Source organism: Lycorma delicatula, chromosome 4 (assembly GCF_047948215.1).
Source record: "Lycorma delicatula isolate Av1 chromosome 4, ASM4794821v1, whole genome shotgun sequence".
NCBI classification, from domain to species: domain Eukaryota; kingdom Metazoa; phylum Arthropoda; class Insecta; order Hemiptera; family Fulgoridae; genus Lycorma; species Lycorma delicatula.
The window spans coordinates 92,783,730-92,802,410 of NC_134458.1; the positions used below are offsets into that span (position 1 = coordinate 92,783,730).

The 18,681-nt window shown below is 30.7% G+C and overlaps 1 protein-coding gene across 4 annotated transcripts in view; it reads left to right on the plus strand.

The window, feature by feature from the left end:
* The first annotated feature begins 6,322 nt into the window (after nucleotides 1–6,322).
* LOC142323651 (uncharacterized) overlaps nucleotides 6,323–18,681 on the plus strand; it is a 188,233-nt gene continuing 175,874 nt past the window's right edge. For all 4 annotated transcript variants that reach the window (XM_075363669.1, XM_075363672.1, XM_075363673.1 and 1 more), the window contains exon 1: nucleotides 6,323–6,504. In XM_075363669.1, the coding sequence (XP_075219784.1) occupies nucleotides 6,444–6,504 (61 nt within the window). In that variant the 5' untranslated portion in view covers nucleotides 6,323–6,443. The remainder of the gene's footprint in view (nucleotides 6,505–18,681) is intronic.

Genomic DNA, 18,681 nt, shown 5'->3' on the forward strand with positions numbered 1-18,681 from the left:
AGATACTACCCAAAGTTTTATATTGGACAAACATATTAGTTGTAAGCTTTAAGTAATGAACCAAAGTTCATATACGCCATAAAACAGATTGAAACTGTAAAACATCTTACAACAACAAATCATTCATACATAGACATAAGTATTTATTAATCAAGATTTAAAATATTTTTACTTCAAGTATGAATATGAACACTTTCAAACAATTTTTTTTTTTTTTTTGTCTTCAGTCATTTGACTGGTTTGATGCAGCTCTCCAAGATTCCTTATCTAGTGCTAGTCGTTTCATTTCAGTATACCCTCTACATCCTACATCCCTAACAATTTGTTTTACATATTCCAAACGTGGCCTGCCTACACAATTTTTCCCTTCTACCTGTCCTTCCAATATTAAAGCGACTATTCCAGGATGCCTTAGTATGTGGCCTATAAGTCTGTCTCTTCTTTTAACTATATTTTTCCAAATGCTTCTTTCTTCATCTATTTGCTGCAATACCTCTTCATTTGTCACTTTATCCACCCATCTGATTTTTAACATTCTCCTATAGCACCACATTTCAAAAGCTTCTAATCTTTTCTTCTCAGATACTCCGATTGTCCAAGTTTCACTTCCATATAAAGCGACACTCCAAACATACACTTTCAAAATCTTTTCCTGACATTTTAATTAATTTTTGATGTAAACAAATTATATTTCTTACTGAAGGCTCGTTTAGCTTGTGCTATTCGGGATTTTATATCCCTCCTGCTTCGTCCATCTTTAGTAATTCTACTTCCCAAATAACAAAATTCTTCTACCTCCATAATCTTTTCTCCTCCTATTTTCACATTCAGTGGTCTATCTTTGTTATTTCTACTACATTTCATTACTTTTGTTTTGTTCTTATTTATTTTCATGTGATAGTTCTTGCGTAGGACTTCATCTATGCCGTTCATTGTTTCTTCTAAATACTTTTTACTCTCAGCTAGAATTACTATATCATCACCAAATCGTAGCATCTTTATCTTTTCACCTTGTACTGTTACTCCGAATCTAAATTGTTCTTTAACATCATTAACTGCTAGTTCCATGTAAAGATTAAAAAGTAACGGACAGGGAACACCCTTGTCGGACTCCCTTTCTTATTACGGCTTCTTTCTTATATTCTTCAATTGTTACTGTTGCTGTTTGGTTCCTGTACATGTTAGCAATTGTTCTTCTATCTCTGTATTTGAACCCTAATTTTTTAAAAATGCTGAACATTTTATTCCAGTCTACGTTATCGAATGCCTTTTCTAGGTCTATAAACGCCAAGTATGTTGGTTTGATTTTCTTTAATCTTCCTTCTACTATTAATCTGAGGCCTAAAATTGCTTCCCTTGTCCCTATACTTTTCCTGAAACCAAATTGGTCTTCTCCTAACACTTCTTCCACTCTCCTCTCAATTCTTCTGTATAGAATTCTAGTTAAGATTTTTGATGCATGACTAGTTAAACTAATTGTTCTGTATTCTTCACATTTATCTGCCCCTGCTTTCTTTGGTATCATTACTATAACACTTTTTTTGAAGTCAGACGGAAATTCCCCTTTTTCATAAATATTACACACCAATTTGTATTATCTATCAATCGTTTCCTCACCTGCACTGCGCAGTAATTCTACAGGTATTCCGTCTATTCCAGGAGCCTTTCTGCCATTTAAATCTTTTAATGCTCTCTTAAATTCAGATCTCAGTATTGTTTCTCCCATTTCATCCTCCTCAACTTCCTCTTCTTCCTCTATAACACCATTTTCTAATTCATTTCCTCCGTATAACTCTTCAATATATTCCACCCATCTATCGACTTTACCTTTCGTATTATATATTGGTGTACCATCTTTGTTTAACACATTATTAGATTTTAATTTATGTACCCCAAAAATTTTCCTTAACTTTCCTGTATGCTCCGTCTATTTTACCAATGTTCGTTTCTCTTTCCACTTCTGAACACTTTTCTTTAATCCACTCTTCTTTCGCCAGTTTGCACTTCCTGTTTATAGCATTTCTTAATTGCCGATAGTTCCTTTTACTTTCTTCATCACTAGCATTCTTATATTTTCTACGTTCATCCATCAGCTGAAATATATCGTCTGAAACCCAAGGTTTTCTACCAGTTCTCTTTATTCCGCCTAAGTTTGCTTCTGCTGATTTAAGAATTTCCTTTTTAACATTCTCCCATTCTTCTTCTACATTTTCTACCTTATCTTTTTTACTCAGACCTCTTGCGATGTCCTCCTCAAAAATCTTCTTTACCTCCTCTTCCTCAAGCTTCTCTAAATTCCACCGATTCATCTGACACCTTTTCTTCAGGCTTTTAAACCCCAATCTACATTTCATTATCACCAAATTTGGTCGGTATCAATGTCTGCTCCAGGGTAAGTTTTGCAGTCAACGAGTTGATTTCTAAATCTTTGCTTAACCATGATATAATCTATCTGATACCTTGCAGTATCGCCTGGCTTTTTCCAAGTGTATATTCTTCTATTATGATTTTTAAATTGGGTGTTGGCAATTACTAAATTATACTTCGTGCAAAACTCTATAAGTCGGTCCCCTCTTTCATTCCTTTTGCCCAGCCTGTAATCACCCACTATATTTCCTTCCTTACCTTTTCCAATGCGTGCATTCCAATCTTCAACTATTATTAAATTTTCATCTCCTTTTACGTGTTTAATTGCTTCATCAATTTCTTTGTATATACACTCTACCTCATCATCATCATCATCATCATCATCATCATACAATGACTCTATCGCTATGCGTCTTGAAATACTCCACTCTCCTCCCTATCTTCTTGTTCATTTTCAAACAATAACAAATATGAATAATAATAATAATGATAATAATAATAATAATATTATTATTATTAATGTAATTGGAACAATATTTACTTTATTTTATTGGAAAATGGGTATGGGTATTATCTATGGAGGTTTTGTGATATGTTATTATATTTTACAAAGTTTTTAATCTAATTTGAGATGAATATATAATGCAGATGATGATGCGAGTAAATCGCAGAAGCGCTCCTGCATATATAGTGGAATGAGGTAAATCATCCTACTTTATTTATTCTGTACTTTGATTGATCTAATAAAATAAATAAATAATATATATATATATATATATATATATATATACAACTATTATTATTATTTATTTTGACTGCATAGGATCACTTTAGTCAGTCCATTATCCAAGTCTTTGATGGGAGAGTGGGACTTGCATAGGCTTACCATACATCCAGAATTAGCCCGGACAGTCTTTTTTAGTGCTGTCTGAGGTTGTAAAAATTTCCAGGGTTTGAGAATTTTATGACTGGTGAGGATTTTTTTAAATATTAGATCTATATATTTGACATCGCATTTTTAATCATTCTCTTATGACCGTGCATCTCTCAGCTGACCTTGGAGCAAGCACTGAATCGATTTTGATGGAGGTTTGGCTATTGGTCTCACCACAGCTTTTTACTTAGATATTTGGCAACACAACAGGAGCAATGTGTTTTTGTTGTTTTCGTGTGTGAAGTAACTCGTGTACAAGTTTTTGATCATTTTATCTCTGTTCATTTTTTGTCTCATTGTTTAGCAATGGGCAAAAGAAAATGAGTGCTTAATTTTAACCTGCAACAGGAATACATATTTTTGAAATTGTGTAATGACAGTAACAATGAACATGTTTATTGCACACTATGTACTGGAGAATTTTCTGTTGCACATAAAGGAAAGGGTGATATTGAAGACCACGTGAAAACAGCTAAAAATAGGTGTTATTAATGCTACTGCTTCAGCATACAAGAGATTTTTTTAAAGTCAAAGATGGGAATAACAATAGCAGTAATCTGGAGTGTGCTGCTAAAGAAGCTACATTTTCATACTACACTGTTAGACACAAACTCAGTTTCAAAACATCAGACTGCACATCTAAACTGGTTAAAAAGTTGTAGGACCCAAAATTTTCATTCGCTAGAACCAAAACCGAGGTAATTATTGTTAACATTATTTTGTCATTTATATTTGATAATGTGTTGCGTTCTTTGGAAAACATTAATTATGTAACAGTAATGATGGATAGCTCAGACAGAAGTGAAAGAAAACTTGTTCTGATTGTTATAAGATATTTCAGTCTGGAGGAGGGAATTCAAGTTAAACTTTTAAATTTCGATGAAGTGTCAAGTGAAACTGCTCAAATTTTGACTTGGTATTTTTTGGAGTGTGTGAAAAAATACAAAAACGTTGGTTGATTATAATGCTGATAACACGAACAGTAATTTTGGTGGTGTGAAAAGAAAGGCTCAAAGTGATTTAGATAGCCCTATTTTAGGAACTGGTTGTTCAGCCCACACTGTACACAATTCAGTACAAACAGCACATGATTCTCTACCCCTGGACGTAGAAGTTATTGTTATAAAAATTTATAAATATTTTCACATATATACATTAAGAGCATATACATTAAAGAGTTCTGTGAATTTGTGGAAACAGATTACAAAAAAGTATTTGCTTATAGCAGCACAAGGTTCCTTAGTGTGTTACTGCAGTAGAAAGAATTCTTTCCATTTTTGATGGCCTAAAATTATACTTCTTATCTTGTGACAAATGCCCAAAATTATTATTTGATATTTTGAAAATCTAGAAGGTGAACTGTTTTTGAATTTTTTTATGGTACTCTACAGTTATTTAATGATGTAGTTCTGAAATTGGAAGCTAATTCTATCACAGCAACAGAAGCATTTCAGACATATTCTGAATTAATTTGTCAACTTCAGGAAAGAAAAACCCACAGATTTATACCATCTTCTGCCAAAGAATTGCTATGCACTCTAAAAGAACATAATGATGTTCAGGAACAAAAATTCTTTTTAAGCATAGACAATTTTTATAATTCTAGTATCCAATACTTAGAGTTGTGGAGAACCAGTTTTGATAAAGTTATTAAGTTTCAGTCGATAAATTGAAAAACTGAAATTACCTGGTCTGATTTAGAAGAGAGTGCAGATGTTGTTAATGAAATTATAAAGGATTCCATAAATATTGATGATCTTTTGATGAACGTACATTGCTGAACCAGGTAATTCAAAACCAAAGGGTAGGTTGTGGTTCAAGTTCTGAAAAGTACCAGATACTATTGAAGAGAAGTGGAAAGCAATTTTAAGGTTTTAAAAGACTGATATTTCATGTTGCAATATTTCTAAAACGGTTGAGTTTGTATGTCTTTGCCTGGGACATCTGCTCCAGTTGAGAGTTTTTTCAATTACAGGGAACATTTGGTCTGCAGAAATGGGTAGATTTTCAGTATCTACTGTTAAACATCAGCTAAATGTTAAAATTAATTCATAACTTACTTGTTCTGAATTTTATGATGTAATTAAAACAAACAAACCATTTCTGAAAAAAGTCACATCTAATGAAAAAACAACTGAATAAATAGTTTAATATTTCAGTAAACTGGTAAGACTTTTAAGTAATTTCAAAAATATTTCCTGGGTTGGACCCAAAAAGTTATGGTATACAGTAAAATATGGCATATACAGAAATGCGCAGAAAATACAGAAATCTCTTTGTGCTTTTATAACGAGGAAATTACCTCCAAAAACCCTTTATTTGACAGTTAAAAGTGAACAAACATTACTTTAAAATTTACTGTATGATAGTAAAGAATTAAATACTTTTTTTGGCGTACATGTAATACATTTCGTCGAAGTTATAAAAAAAAAACTGCCCAAAAAATAAGTTTCAAGAATAACGAAATAAAATCAGCTCTATAAAAATTTGTACCGCCAGAGAAACACCCGCTAGAGGTGCTAAAAGTTGAATTTCGCGGTACGTAAAATACATTATCTGATATTTGGTCAGTGCATCCATTCCTTTAGTTTCTGATTCATAAAAATTAAAATTAGTACAATAGGATAATTAAACAGTAAGAGCAATGCGATTATTTGGAAAACAGGAAATATATATCTCTTTATATTTGATTATCGATAGATATAAATACTTGGCATTGGTAAGGCAGTTGGTTGATATCGCAGGTGGAAAATACAAGGAGATTGTAAAATATACTCCGTAAAATATCGATTGAGACTATGTAATTCTTTTAATTTAATTGATATTATAGTAATTTATTATTTCAAAAAGTTAATACATAAAATGTAGTGTCATGGTCGTTATTTGTCACGACTGAGTGTGAATATATAAATGTAAAGGTGATAAAAACCTCTTATCGATATTTCAACGAGGTTTAGTTTAAGTTATTTCGATATATCGTTTTCATTAGAAAAATACTGCCTCATAGACAGAAGCTTCGGATGTTTGATTTGTTTCAAGTTTGTTGACAGTAAATGGATTATTGAAAAAAAATCCTAAAAAGTTACAGAAAAAATTTTATTTAACTGCTTTAGGACTGTTTTTCCAGCTGAAAACATTTACTATGTCTTCAGCTGGAAACAGCGTAAAATCATCTGTTGTAGTTGATGTTACAGTTACCGAAGGTAAGCGATCTTTCTCTAAATAATCTAGCCTATAAGGAATTAGGATTCTCTGAAATTGAAATGCCCGATTTGTTTGTTGTATGTTTCTGAAGTAATCCTATTGTGTGTTATTAAAATAACTCTGTTTCCCTAAGGAGAGGATGTTAATAGCGATAGTTCTCAATACTTTCATTTCGTTAAATTACTTGTTAGCAGCTTGTTTATTTTTGCCTGTTCATAACTGAACGGCATCAATTGAGTACTTCCTTGATTTTTTTATTGACAAGATATATGCAACTTGTTTGTATACATAAAAGAATATTGTGTTATATGGTATTAAATGTATGAATTGTGACTAAATTAACATATATATTGTGTTTTTTTAGCAGTACTAGACATTTAAAATTATATATTTACCATTATTGACTTCGAATTTTATTTGGCTATTTTAACTTTCTACAAGGTTAACAGATCAAGAAAATAGATTAGGTGTTCAAAACATTTTTTGGGCTTATATGGAGCAGGTAATTAAGTGGGTCAGAGATATCATGTAAGCAGTAATTTAAAATTAATAGCAGGTAGCATTATGGGTAATTAATTTGTCAGTTAGTAAATATATATATTTTTATCATTAACTGCTCTTTTTCTATGTACAGAGTTGGGTGTTTAAATATTTGTATTTCTACAATAATTTTACATTGAATTTGGAGAAATAAGTAGAAAGCAGTTTTGTAAGTAATCTTAAAAAAAATAATATAGCTTAAATCAGTTAATATGTAACTAGTACTAAATGCAAAGGTATGAAATTTTGTTATGAACTAATTAAGTAGATTTTGGAGGGAAATCTATACATTTCTAGAACTGTGGGTTTATTGCATTTTCATTTAATAATAATAATAAAAAAAAAAACATTTCACATAACAATTATTATTTCAGATTTATTGGTTGCCTTTACATTTTTAGGGGGTTTATTTATTTTTTATAAGATTATTTTAAATTTCCAGTATTCATGATTGTAATCATTTGTTAATATTGTGAGAATTAACAGTAGAAAAAAATGAATTTTATGAAATTATAAAGGTAAATAGAAATGAATTAATAATCAGTTTTCGAATGGGATAATCTATTAAAGTTATAGAATATAGATTTTAGTTTTTCATTTCATTATGTTAAAAGCTGATATTAGTTAAAATAATATTGATTTACCAAGGTTTTTTAATGCAGTTTTCATTAAAAAGTCAAATTGGTTTCTAAAATATTGTGTAATAGTTTTTTTAAACTAGTTTGGTTTAGTTATTGTGAATCTATAATTAATATTTATTAGCTAATGTGTTCACTTAAGTTATTTCATCTGCTATCCTCTTTAGCTTATGTGATCTTTAAAAGTTATTTCTGTAGTTTCTTGTTTTGAATTTTTTTCTTTAAATACACTAATTGAAGTGTTATGCCTTTAAATTATATTACAGCTTCAAAGTATTTTACCTATGGCACTCATTTTAGTGCTTTTTGTTTTGTTCATTCATTATGATAGGCGTATATTTGTTGTTTTATTGTCAAAGTTAAATTATTTTTTACACGTTGTATTTTAATATTGAAATATTATTTTAGATTGTATTTGTTGGTTTGTAAAATTGATATTTTTGACAGTCTTGTTATAAAAAAAAAATTGAATTATTGGTAGTTATTTTATAGGTTAGTTAGGCTGCATATTCAAAATGACATTTCTATGGAAGCTTTTGTTTTTCTTTAATTTTTTCTGCCAAAATTGGTCACTGAACTATAATGTATTTTTTTGGTTTATTATTAATACAAAATGATGTATCTAACTTATTTTTAAAATAAGTTGTAGGTTCTCATTTATGTTGTTATAAAATTACTTTATATGTTCCATTTAATATTCTTATGTTGTAATGTGATAATCAAAAACTAATTGCTGTTTCTGATTATGTTAGTATTAACCGCTACTGTCATATTAAATTTTTAGTTTTAATAGATTATAAGTAAATCATTTTATTATTTGTTTAGTTTTGATGGAGTGAGTTAATTTTGATGTTTGTTAAAATGTTATTTCTATTTTTTTGTTGTCTTATATATCTTTATTACCACCTAGGCTTTATGTAGGAGCTGATATTGGACTTGAGAGAGCTAATTAGTCTTCAGGCTTATGATTTTTTGTAGTTTTTCAATCATTTGATTGGCCGATACACTTAATTACTTTCTACTATGTGTGAAAGTAATTCTATTAGCCAAAGCATTCCTATTGTGTGGTATATTCTCAATTTTCTGTTTAATATATTTCAATCTCTATTTCTGTGCTGTCTGTACCTTCTGAACCTCCTTCGTGAATTAAATTCAATGACTGGTTGCTTTAAATGTATGGCCTATGACTCTTGCTCTTCTTTTTACAGGATTCTGCCTCAAATTTGTCTCTTCCTAATTTGTCTTAAAACCCTTCATCTCATATTTTGCTAGTCCATCTTATTTTTAACATTTATGAAATTTTTTATTTCTTTAAATAAAGCTGTAGCAGCTTTATTTAAAGATGAAGTAGTCAATCGGATTTCGGTGGAAAATGGGCCGATATAGAGTTTAACATACATTCAAAACAGTCTCTTTATTAATTTTAATAAATGGTTATTTATATAATTTAACCAAACTTAACCTACGCTCGCTTCGATCGCTAACCTTGACTAATTAACTGGAGTGTTTTGATTATTTAAATAATAAATAATTGCAATAATTACTGAATTTATTAAAAAAATTACGTTAATTATTCAAGGTTAGCGAGCGAAGCAAGCGTAGGTTAAGTTTGGTTAAATTATATTTATAAAATAAATAAATATAAATAACCATTTATTAAAATTAATAAAGACTGTTCATTTTCTACCAAATTCCGATTGACTACTTTGTTTTTAAATAAAGCTGTAGCTGCGGTGGCGTTAATACGTAAGTACCTGAAATTTTCATTTTGGAAATTAAATTTAAACTTGCTGATTAAATTCAGTGGTTTTTACACACATATATATATATATATTGCTCATTGTTGTTTATCCCAGTATTTTATTTATTGGAGGAATAACTTATTATAATAGATAAGATTTCTAGCACCATCTAAAAAACAGCACATTGCTAGGGATGTGATCAGTGTATGTTAACACATTCTCTAAAATTGAAGTGGTTCATTTGCACATTATTCATAATTATCAACATCTTTATGTTATTATGTCTGATATTTTGGTAATTTCAGTAGGTCTAATTGTTTTCTTGTCTATCTTTAGTTTTGTCTGTCTGCATTCATTTCTGCACTTCACTTTCATCACTATCCTAAGCTTTTTGTATTTAGCCTACCTACACAATTGGAATTTTCAGCTTTTTTTTACCTGTGCTCTTTCTATAAGTCTTTTGAAAAACTTTATCCAGTGTTTTTTTTAATTCATTTTTTATATTTCTGACAATGTTTTTGATAACCAACAAGTTGCATCTATTAACTTAAGTTTTTTTTATGTTCTAGCAGTTGATGTTCTCCATTTATGTAAGCAGGCAATTTTCATCATTGAATTTTCTTTATAACTTAACAGTAGTACCTTGGTCTATTAGCCTAATAAGACGTGTAGATGACTGTCAGATTAAACATTAATGTCACCACTACCCTATTCTTTCTTGTTTGGATGTGCTGTTGCATTCTACCCCTAAAGCTTTGAGTGGTAGTTGAATTAGTGTATGGCAACATTATTATCCATTCTTTACTTTTTTTTATAATCTGGAACATTTTTCTCATTTTACTTTCTCCACTATAGCTCTGTTACTGCTGCAGCAGTGTAGCTCTAAAGGGAAAGTATAGCGATCGGGCAAAATTTTGATATCAGGGTTTTTGCAAATGTCTACATTTCAAGACCCTTAGTCCAAAAAACACAAAAATGTCATAAGAAATTTCCAGAAGATGTATGTACATACATATGTTGAATTTTATTTTGATTAATTTCCAGACTGGCTCAAAATAAATTCTTTGAAAATTGTTAAAAAAAATCTGTACTTAAGGCATTGATTATATTAAATTTTGGACAACATTAAAAATTGGGAGGGGTAGTTTTCACAGTTTTTATTTTTTGTGTAGTGGTCATACTTATTTAAAATTAAAAAGTTGATCGTATTTAGGGATGGAGATATTTAACATTATTTCTAGACAGTTTTTACTTCATATTATGAAAACCCACTGACCAAAATTGAAATTTACCAAAAATATTGCCTATATATATTTATTTTCCAGCTTTGGCCTGATTTTTTACTCATTTTACAAGGGGGCATCACACGGTACTCATACTTTTGATTTTTGCAAACTATAATTTTTTTAGCCTTTTTGAATAATGTTGTATCAAATTGTTCGACTTAGTAAAATAATTATTCCAATAAATAGATTTTTAAGCCAAAAAAACAAGAGAGCTAAGATCTGTACTTTCTAGCAGTTTTTTTTAAACTAAAATTTTGAAGATTGAAAATCGAATTCTACCTAGTATTAATGTAGACAACATAGGAACTTTTTTTGAAAAAGGTGGTTTCATGGGATGCAACTTAAAATTAAAAAAAAAATTGTGTAATTTCTGGTACTTTTGTCTGTTTTTTTGAGTTGTTGCCATTATTAAAAATGTTATATGAGGTAGTTGTCAAGCAAGGAGTTCAGATTCGATATAAATTTTTTACTTAATATTTCAATTTTTTTTCTTTAGCAATTATACACTTAACAATAGTAAAATTTTTTAATGATTAAAATGTCAAGAGGCTCAACCGGGATCTAAAATTCTAAGGATTTTTTTAATCTTAATTATACTTTTAATTCTGCATAAGTTTTGAAATAAAAACATCAATTGATCAAGGGGTCAAATTGGACCCAACTTTTTTACTGAACATTTTGATAGTTCTTACAATTTTACTCTAAATGTTTCATAATCAAGTCATTAATATTTAAAACCCTGTTGTGTGTTTGAAATAAAAATCTGTCGAGGGCAAGCCTGCGAAGGTTAGCGACCATTCACGAGCTTTTTTTTTTTTGTAAACCAAACTCTTTTTGGAAAGTATTGTAACATTTATCTTGACTCATCACAGCTTTACAACTTATATTAACAGTAATTCGCTTATTTAATCGGTGTAATTTTTACATTTTATACATTAACCTTAGTAGGTAGTTTATTCAATTTAATTTGCTATATCTATTTCTTTTTTTTCAGTTATTCAATTCATTTCTTGTAAAAAAATGTTTACCTTAAAGTTGCAATTGAAAGATCTGTGCCTTTTCTTTAAGATCAGACTGGAAATAGAATACTCCTTTTCACACCTAAAAATAAACCACAAATACTAGTTCAGTTTCTCAAATTCATTTCTCTCATATTTTGTTTAGCATCTTATATTTGAAAAAATTGCATTTGGAATGCCTTGATTTTCCATTTTTATATAATTGTTTTATATATCCAAAGTAATTGTGCATAAGTAGCACGTAAAAACAGCCATTTTTGTCACTTTTTCCATGAACTGTAGCATTCTTATTTTGCATCGTACAGAGGGTCAAAAAGAGCTTTTGGAAAGAGTAAAGATGGGAACTTCATCCTAGTGTACTCAAAATTGAATTTGTTACGTAACCAAATCTTGTAATGCTTACTGAAGTTACATCTACAAATTGTATTGAAATTTTGAGCCTAAAATAAATAATGAAGGGCTTAGGGAAACAGGCCTGTTTTTTACCTTTTAACTCTTTGGTACTATTAGTGCTTATAAAAAAATTGTGCTGTTACCGAGTGTCCTTCAAAAAAAAAAAATGGCTGCCAAATCGTAAGATATTGAAAATGTCTCATTTTTGGGGCTCAAAAATGCTAAGTTCCATCTTTACTCTTTCCAAAAAGCTCTTTTTCATCTCTGTTCGATGTAAAATAAGAATGCTACAGCTCATAGAAAAAGTGACAAAAATGGCTGTTTTTACCTGCTGGTAAGTTAGAAAATAGTCCATTACTCAAGAAAAACTTAAAAAAAAAATAAGAAAATATTTTTTTGCCACTAGAAGTGGCAAAAATACAGTTTATACAAAGTATCATCAAAATCAGAAATAGTGATGTAATAAAAGTTTTAAAAATTTGTTGAATTAAAATGAATACCCTGTTTGTAAATATTGAAAATAGAACATTTTGTGGGCTTTATGGAACTGCTGGATGTATCTAAACCCCTAAGATATTTGGATTCATGGGTACTTATAGTTAAGACAATGCTACCATTGCCTTCTTCATTGAGTCGCCTCGAAGTAATGTTACATGCTATGCTTGGCATGAGAATTAATTTCTTTCTCTCTAAATGGCATCAAATTGCTATTGCCATTAGCTATTAATTAAATTCCAACAGCATGCAGTAATCCAATATCATTTCACTTTGATCTGTGGGAACTGGCCTATTAAACATAACTTAGACTGTTTCCATTTTACCTTAACATCTTTCTCTTGTGAACTGGGGGAAAGTTACATCGAAGTCATCTTGGTGACTAGTGACCTGCTGAAAAGTACAAGTAGTTGGAGTGTCTAGCCTGAGGCCAGTGTGAGCGATCATAGGCTTATAACCTATGAGATTGCTTACAGAGGTGTCTAAGAGCTCCAGGGTTGGATTGTTATAACCTAAGTGGCCTGGATCAGGACAGGCTGTGGCGTGAGTACGCGGCTGCATTACAGTGGTTGGAATGGCATATGAAGCACAGGGAGGAGGTGGAATTGGTCTAACTGTGCAGCTCTGTTTAAAGATGTGCACCTAGTTGTGGAAAAATTTATAATCAGGGGAAGCCCACAGGGCTTTGTTCTCGGTCCCCTGCTGCGGAACTTGGTTTTTGTGGATTTCTGGGATTGACATTCTCAGAAGAGTCATGGCCCAGGCTTTTGTTGATGACTGCTTCCTTTTAGTTCATGGTAATTCACTACCACAGGTAGAAGAAAGCGCGCAGGCAGTCTTGTCAATTGCAGAGGGCTGGATGGACAATCAAAATTTAAGGATTTCTGTGCCCAAGATGAAGTATGTGCTTCTGAAGGGCGCAGACAAATTATCATATAGTTGAAAGCCCTACATTAAGTATAAAGGCTGTGTAATCAGCCAAGCTAGAGTTCATAAGTACCTAAGTCTTTTGTTTGATGAAAAGTTGTTGTTTAGCAACCATACTAAGCAAGTAGCAGTGGACACCGTCTCTGTGATGCACAAGTTTAGGAGGATTGCTCGGAAGGACTGTGGCCTGTTGGGCTGTCAATTGTACATGTTTACCGAGGTGTCTTCAGTATGACCTCTTACATGGTGCCCGTTTGGGTGCATAGGTTGGACAGAAATTGAGCACTTATTCAAAATTTAAGAAGTGCCCAACACAGAGCCTTAATTTTATGCATTGTGTTTTTAAAACAACCTCCTACAAGGCTACTACCGTATTGGGAAAGACTCTCCCAATCGAATTAGTGGTGAAAGTTCAGGCGGCCATTTGGAGGCACCTATATATATATATATATACATGCTTATGATATTAAAAAAAAATCATTAAAATTAATTTTTATTTTTAGGAGATTTAAAAGTCGATTAAATTAAAATGTTATATTTCACAGTAATTATGTTTACATCTGTGCCGTGGTTGACCGGAGGCCATACCATTAATATTATTATCTATATTAAGCTTAATTTGAACAGTTTTTCTTTTTTTTTTACATTCTAAAACTAAGACTAGGACTTTTATGTATGGAGGGAGAAGAAGTAGATTGATGGGAAGTATTGAGTGTGACCAGTCAGAGTTAGTAGTAGTGGGGAACAGCAGTGCATCCAATCGAGTTCATCTGTTGCCATTGCATACTTACTAGTTAAACAAGATAGCAACTGTTTAACATTTTGTTTATGGTATTTTTTGGGCTGGGTCTTGGTAATCATATTGCTGGTAAAGCAGGTATTGTTCTGTTTATGAGTTAGACCGTCGTGAGACAGGTTAGTTTTACCGTACTGATGACATGTCGTTGCGATAGTAATCCTGCTCAGTACGAGAGGAATCGCAGAGTATGATTTTTTTTTTATGTTACTGAAGTTTAATATGTGACAGGGAAATTTATTTTCTTTACTTTGATCTTTATCAGTAGCTTTGATTAAAATAAAATACTAATGATAGTTATTATCATTATTGAAATGAATTTATAATTTTATTTTTTTATTTTGTGCATGTTTATATTGATAAATTTTTATTTATTTATAAATTTTACCTTATTAGGTTAGAATGTTTCAATTAGAACTGTACATTTTAGTCAAACTCATTTTGATGGTTTTAGTTTTGTTATGTTTTGTTTCTGTTTGAGAATAATTTGTTTATTCATTTCAGATTTTAACTGTTATTTTTAATGTTTACTTAATATTTTGTTATTTTTGTCTCAGAAGAATTTCTATGTTATGTGTATGTGTATATTTTTATTTATTTTTTTTGTGAACATATTTATTAATATTACACACTGAATTCAGTTTTTGTGTATTTACAAGTGGTAATTAAAACTTTACTTATGTGAATTGTGTTATTTTGATTGACTTGTTTGTTCTCCCCCAGAACAGTTGTTGGACTAGGTTTTTCTTCGTTTTAGGTTGCAGTGGAGTTCTTTTTTGGTTGTGGAAGTAGTGATTTCTGTTTTTGTATGATGTGTGTATGTAGGTGTGTGCATGTTTTCACACAGATTTACTTTTGTATGTATTAGTGTAAGATTGCTGTATATCTGTTATTTAAGATGTCATTTTTGAATGTGTAGATTAGGTTTTACTTTTGTTAATTGTTATTATTTTTATTATGTAATAATTTCTCCAAATATCTTGTTTTTTATTACTCTAACATGCTTTATTGATTTTAATTGTTTTGTTTTTCTCGAGTTTGATGCTTATTATTGAATATGTATCTTGCTATGTTTGATTTTTACTGGAATGAAATTCTACTGCTGTTATTTGTTCTTTAGATTAAATGTTTTTAGGTTTTATTTTTTTTCGGTCTATATTTTATCATTTATATTGTGGTTAATTTCATTTACTTATTTTTATTTACATGTGATACAAAGTATATTGATTGAATTATAAAAGTCATTCAACTAAAAAAAAAGTAACTTTATCTAGCCCTAAATTTATTTATGCACACACATAAATATTTTGATACATCCATGTAAAAATAAAGAAGACATGATCTTTCGGGGAAATCTTTCTTTTTTATTTTTCAACATAATCTTTCAAGTCTGCATTATTTGTCCAGTAGTGCTCAATCCTTCTAATATGATTTATTCAAGCCTTCAAAATAGTTAGATGTTTCAACAATAACTTTATCATTCCGTGTAAATTCCTTTTGAGGAAATGGTTCTTTATACTTGGATGCAGATAATAGCCTGAATGTGCTATGACTGGTGAATAGGGCTATACGAAAGAATTTTTTGCTTAATACAAACAATTTTGCTGTAAAAATCACAGAAGAGTAAGGTAATGCATTGTTTTGTTGAAAAAAATCTTCTTTTTCATCAAACATGGTCCAGTTTTTTTTATTCCTTCATTTAGATGATCTAGCAAAAAAATTACCTAGCTATTGTTTTTCAACTTTCGGGATGGTTTTCACCTTCTTTAGAATAAGTTTCTTGACTGCAATCCATTGTTTTGACTGTTCCTTGGTTTCAGGTCAGTATTGGTGTATCCAGGTTTCATCAGTTGTTACAAAATGGTTAAAAGAATTCATCTTGATTATGTTGAAAAGCCCCAAACCTTGCTTAGAAATGTTTACTAATTCATGATTTTATTTGATTATGAGCAAACAAGGCTACCTTTCTTGCTGATAGTTATAATTTATGTATTGTAAAATATGATGCACCTGTCCAATTTTAGATAATTATTGTTTTTGCAATCTTAAACATTTTTAATCCTCTATCTTCCATTACCATATCTTGGACTTTTCAATATTTTCTGCAGTTGTAACCTCAACAGGCCATCCAGAATGTTCAGAATAATTTCTGATTTTATGACCAATCTGAAAATAAGTAAACCACTTGTAAACTGTTCTAATTGATAGATCCAACTCTCCAAATTAGTTATACAGCTTGGCTTTAATTTCTTGTGTGTTGTTTTGCCTTTCAAAAAGTAAAGTTTGACCACATGAAATTCTGTTTCATTAGTTTTTCATAAGTCACAATACTTGGTAGACTTAAACGACTCCCAACAACAGAATTCTGAATGTATCTGACTGAAGTATATGAATGTATCTTTTATTCCTATTGGAGAAGTGGAAACTAAGAATGACCTCTACATCAAACACGATCTCTGGACTTTGTACAGTAATCAAGTATCTTCTCAAAGATGCATACAACTACTATATATAAAACTGATACAACTTCATTTATGAGTTCTATTGTTTTGGTCAGTTAGGTTCATTCCTTCCCCTAGAACATCATTTGTTATGGAAAAAGGAATATTTCAATCAACATTATGAAGTATTACAAAATACATATTACAAATTCCATTGAGGAATTTTAGCTTATATAGTTATTTATTATGCATTTCTTAGATAAGTTTAGGTTACATTAGTTATGGCTGATTTTTTGATATGCATCTTGTCTAAAAGTTGGTGCTTTGTGCAAACTACCCATGTAGGGAATGAAGTCCCTGTACAAGACTGAGGGCAGTGCTATCGCGTTAAGGAAAAAGCTGCTTTAAAGGCTTACCTTACGAGCCTTACACACAGAGCCACTGTTACAACTGAATCAACTGCCATAGCATTTTTTGTAAGGAAGAAGAATTCAGTAGATAAGGGTTGTATTGAGAGATCCACCTTTACCTGATAAGAACATCAACTCTAGGTTGTGTTGTTTATGTGGTCATTGGGTAGGAAACACAAGTCTTCAGACCAGTCTTGAGGCAGAGCTGTCCCATCAAACTATGCAAATAATATGGATGAATTTACTCAAAGAGGTTTCCACATCCTTAATACAGATGCGGTGGGCATTAAAGAAAAGCAACAGAAAAACCACCAGAAAGGAAAGGGGATGCCTGTAGAGGGACTGGAGAAGAAGAAAAATAACCCCATACAAAACAATTTCTTTGGTTCCCTTCTAGTATGGCTTGTATGAATCCATCCTGCCCACAGTCATTTGGGAGATAACCTCTGCCCAGGGTGGGAGCAGCTCGTTGCTGATAAATAATTTTGTATAGACCAGCCTAAATATGTGGTATATTAAATAGTTTTTCTGCTAGTTACAAAGTATGACATAGTAAGAAGAAAAGGAAAGGATGGTCATAAATTTAATTGCTGAAGACCAGATAGTATTTGGATATAGAAATCAGATAGTATCAGGATATAAAAAAAAGAATTAAAAGTACAAGTATTATCATCAGAGGGCCGCAGATACATCTAAATGTGTACTAAACTTTGAAAAGACCCAAGAAATTTTAACTCTTTAAAGTATATAAAAAACAACTATAATTATTATTATAAAAAAGCTATTTTTATCAAAAGTAATGAGAAAGAAATGAAAATATAGAAAGCATCATTACGCTTATAAAATCCAAATTATGAGTGATAAAAAAAAAACAGAATTTTAGTTTTTCTCAAAAAAATCTTTATTCGTTCATCAATACTGATTTTGTCACCTTCAAAGTAACTCCTTTTCAGATATAATAGATTTGTGCCAGTGCTTTTTTCAGTCTTCAAAGAATTTCTGGAATGCTATTTTCGGTACAGGGTTTAGCTCCTTCAGCAATTTTGTCTTTATCTCTCTAATGTTGGCAAAATGCCATCTTCTATGGTTCTTTTCTGCTTGGGGAATAGGAAAAAGTCACAGCGGCCATGTCCAGCGAAAACGGAAGCTAAGGCATCATAACAGTGGTGTTTTTGGCCAAAAATTCACTAACAAGCAGTGAAGTGTGAGCATTATCATGATACAATTCCAATGAATTGTTTTGCCAGAAATTTGAGCATTTTCTTTGGATTGCTTCACACAAATGGCATAAAACTTTCAGGTAGTAATCCTTATTGACTCTGATAGTGATTTGGCGATTGTCCATAATCATTTTCTTCACTTTTTTGATGTCATTGCAGTAAGTTTAGCAGAGTTAGGATTTGAAGTATGCTAAAAGGAACTGAAAAAAAATTACATCAAGATTAAAATTAATGTAACCAGAAATTAAAAAAAAAAGTAATAATCACTA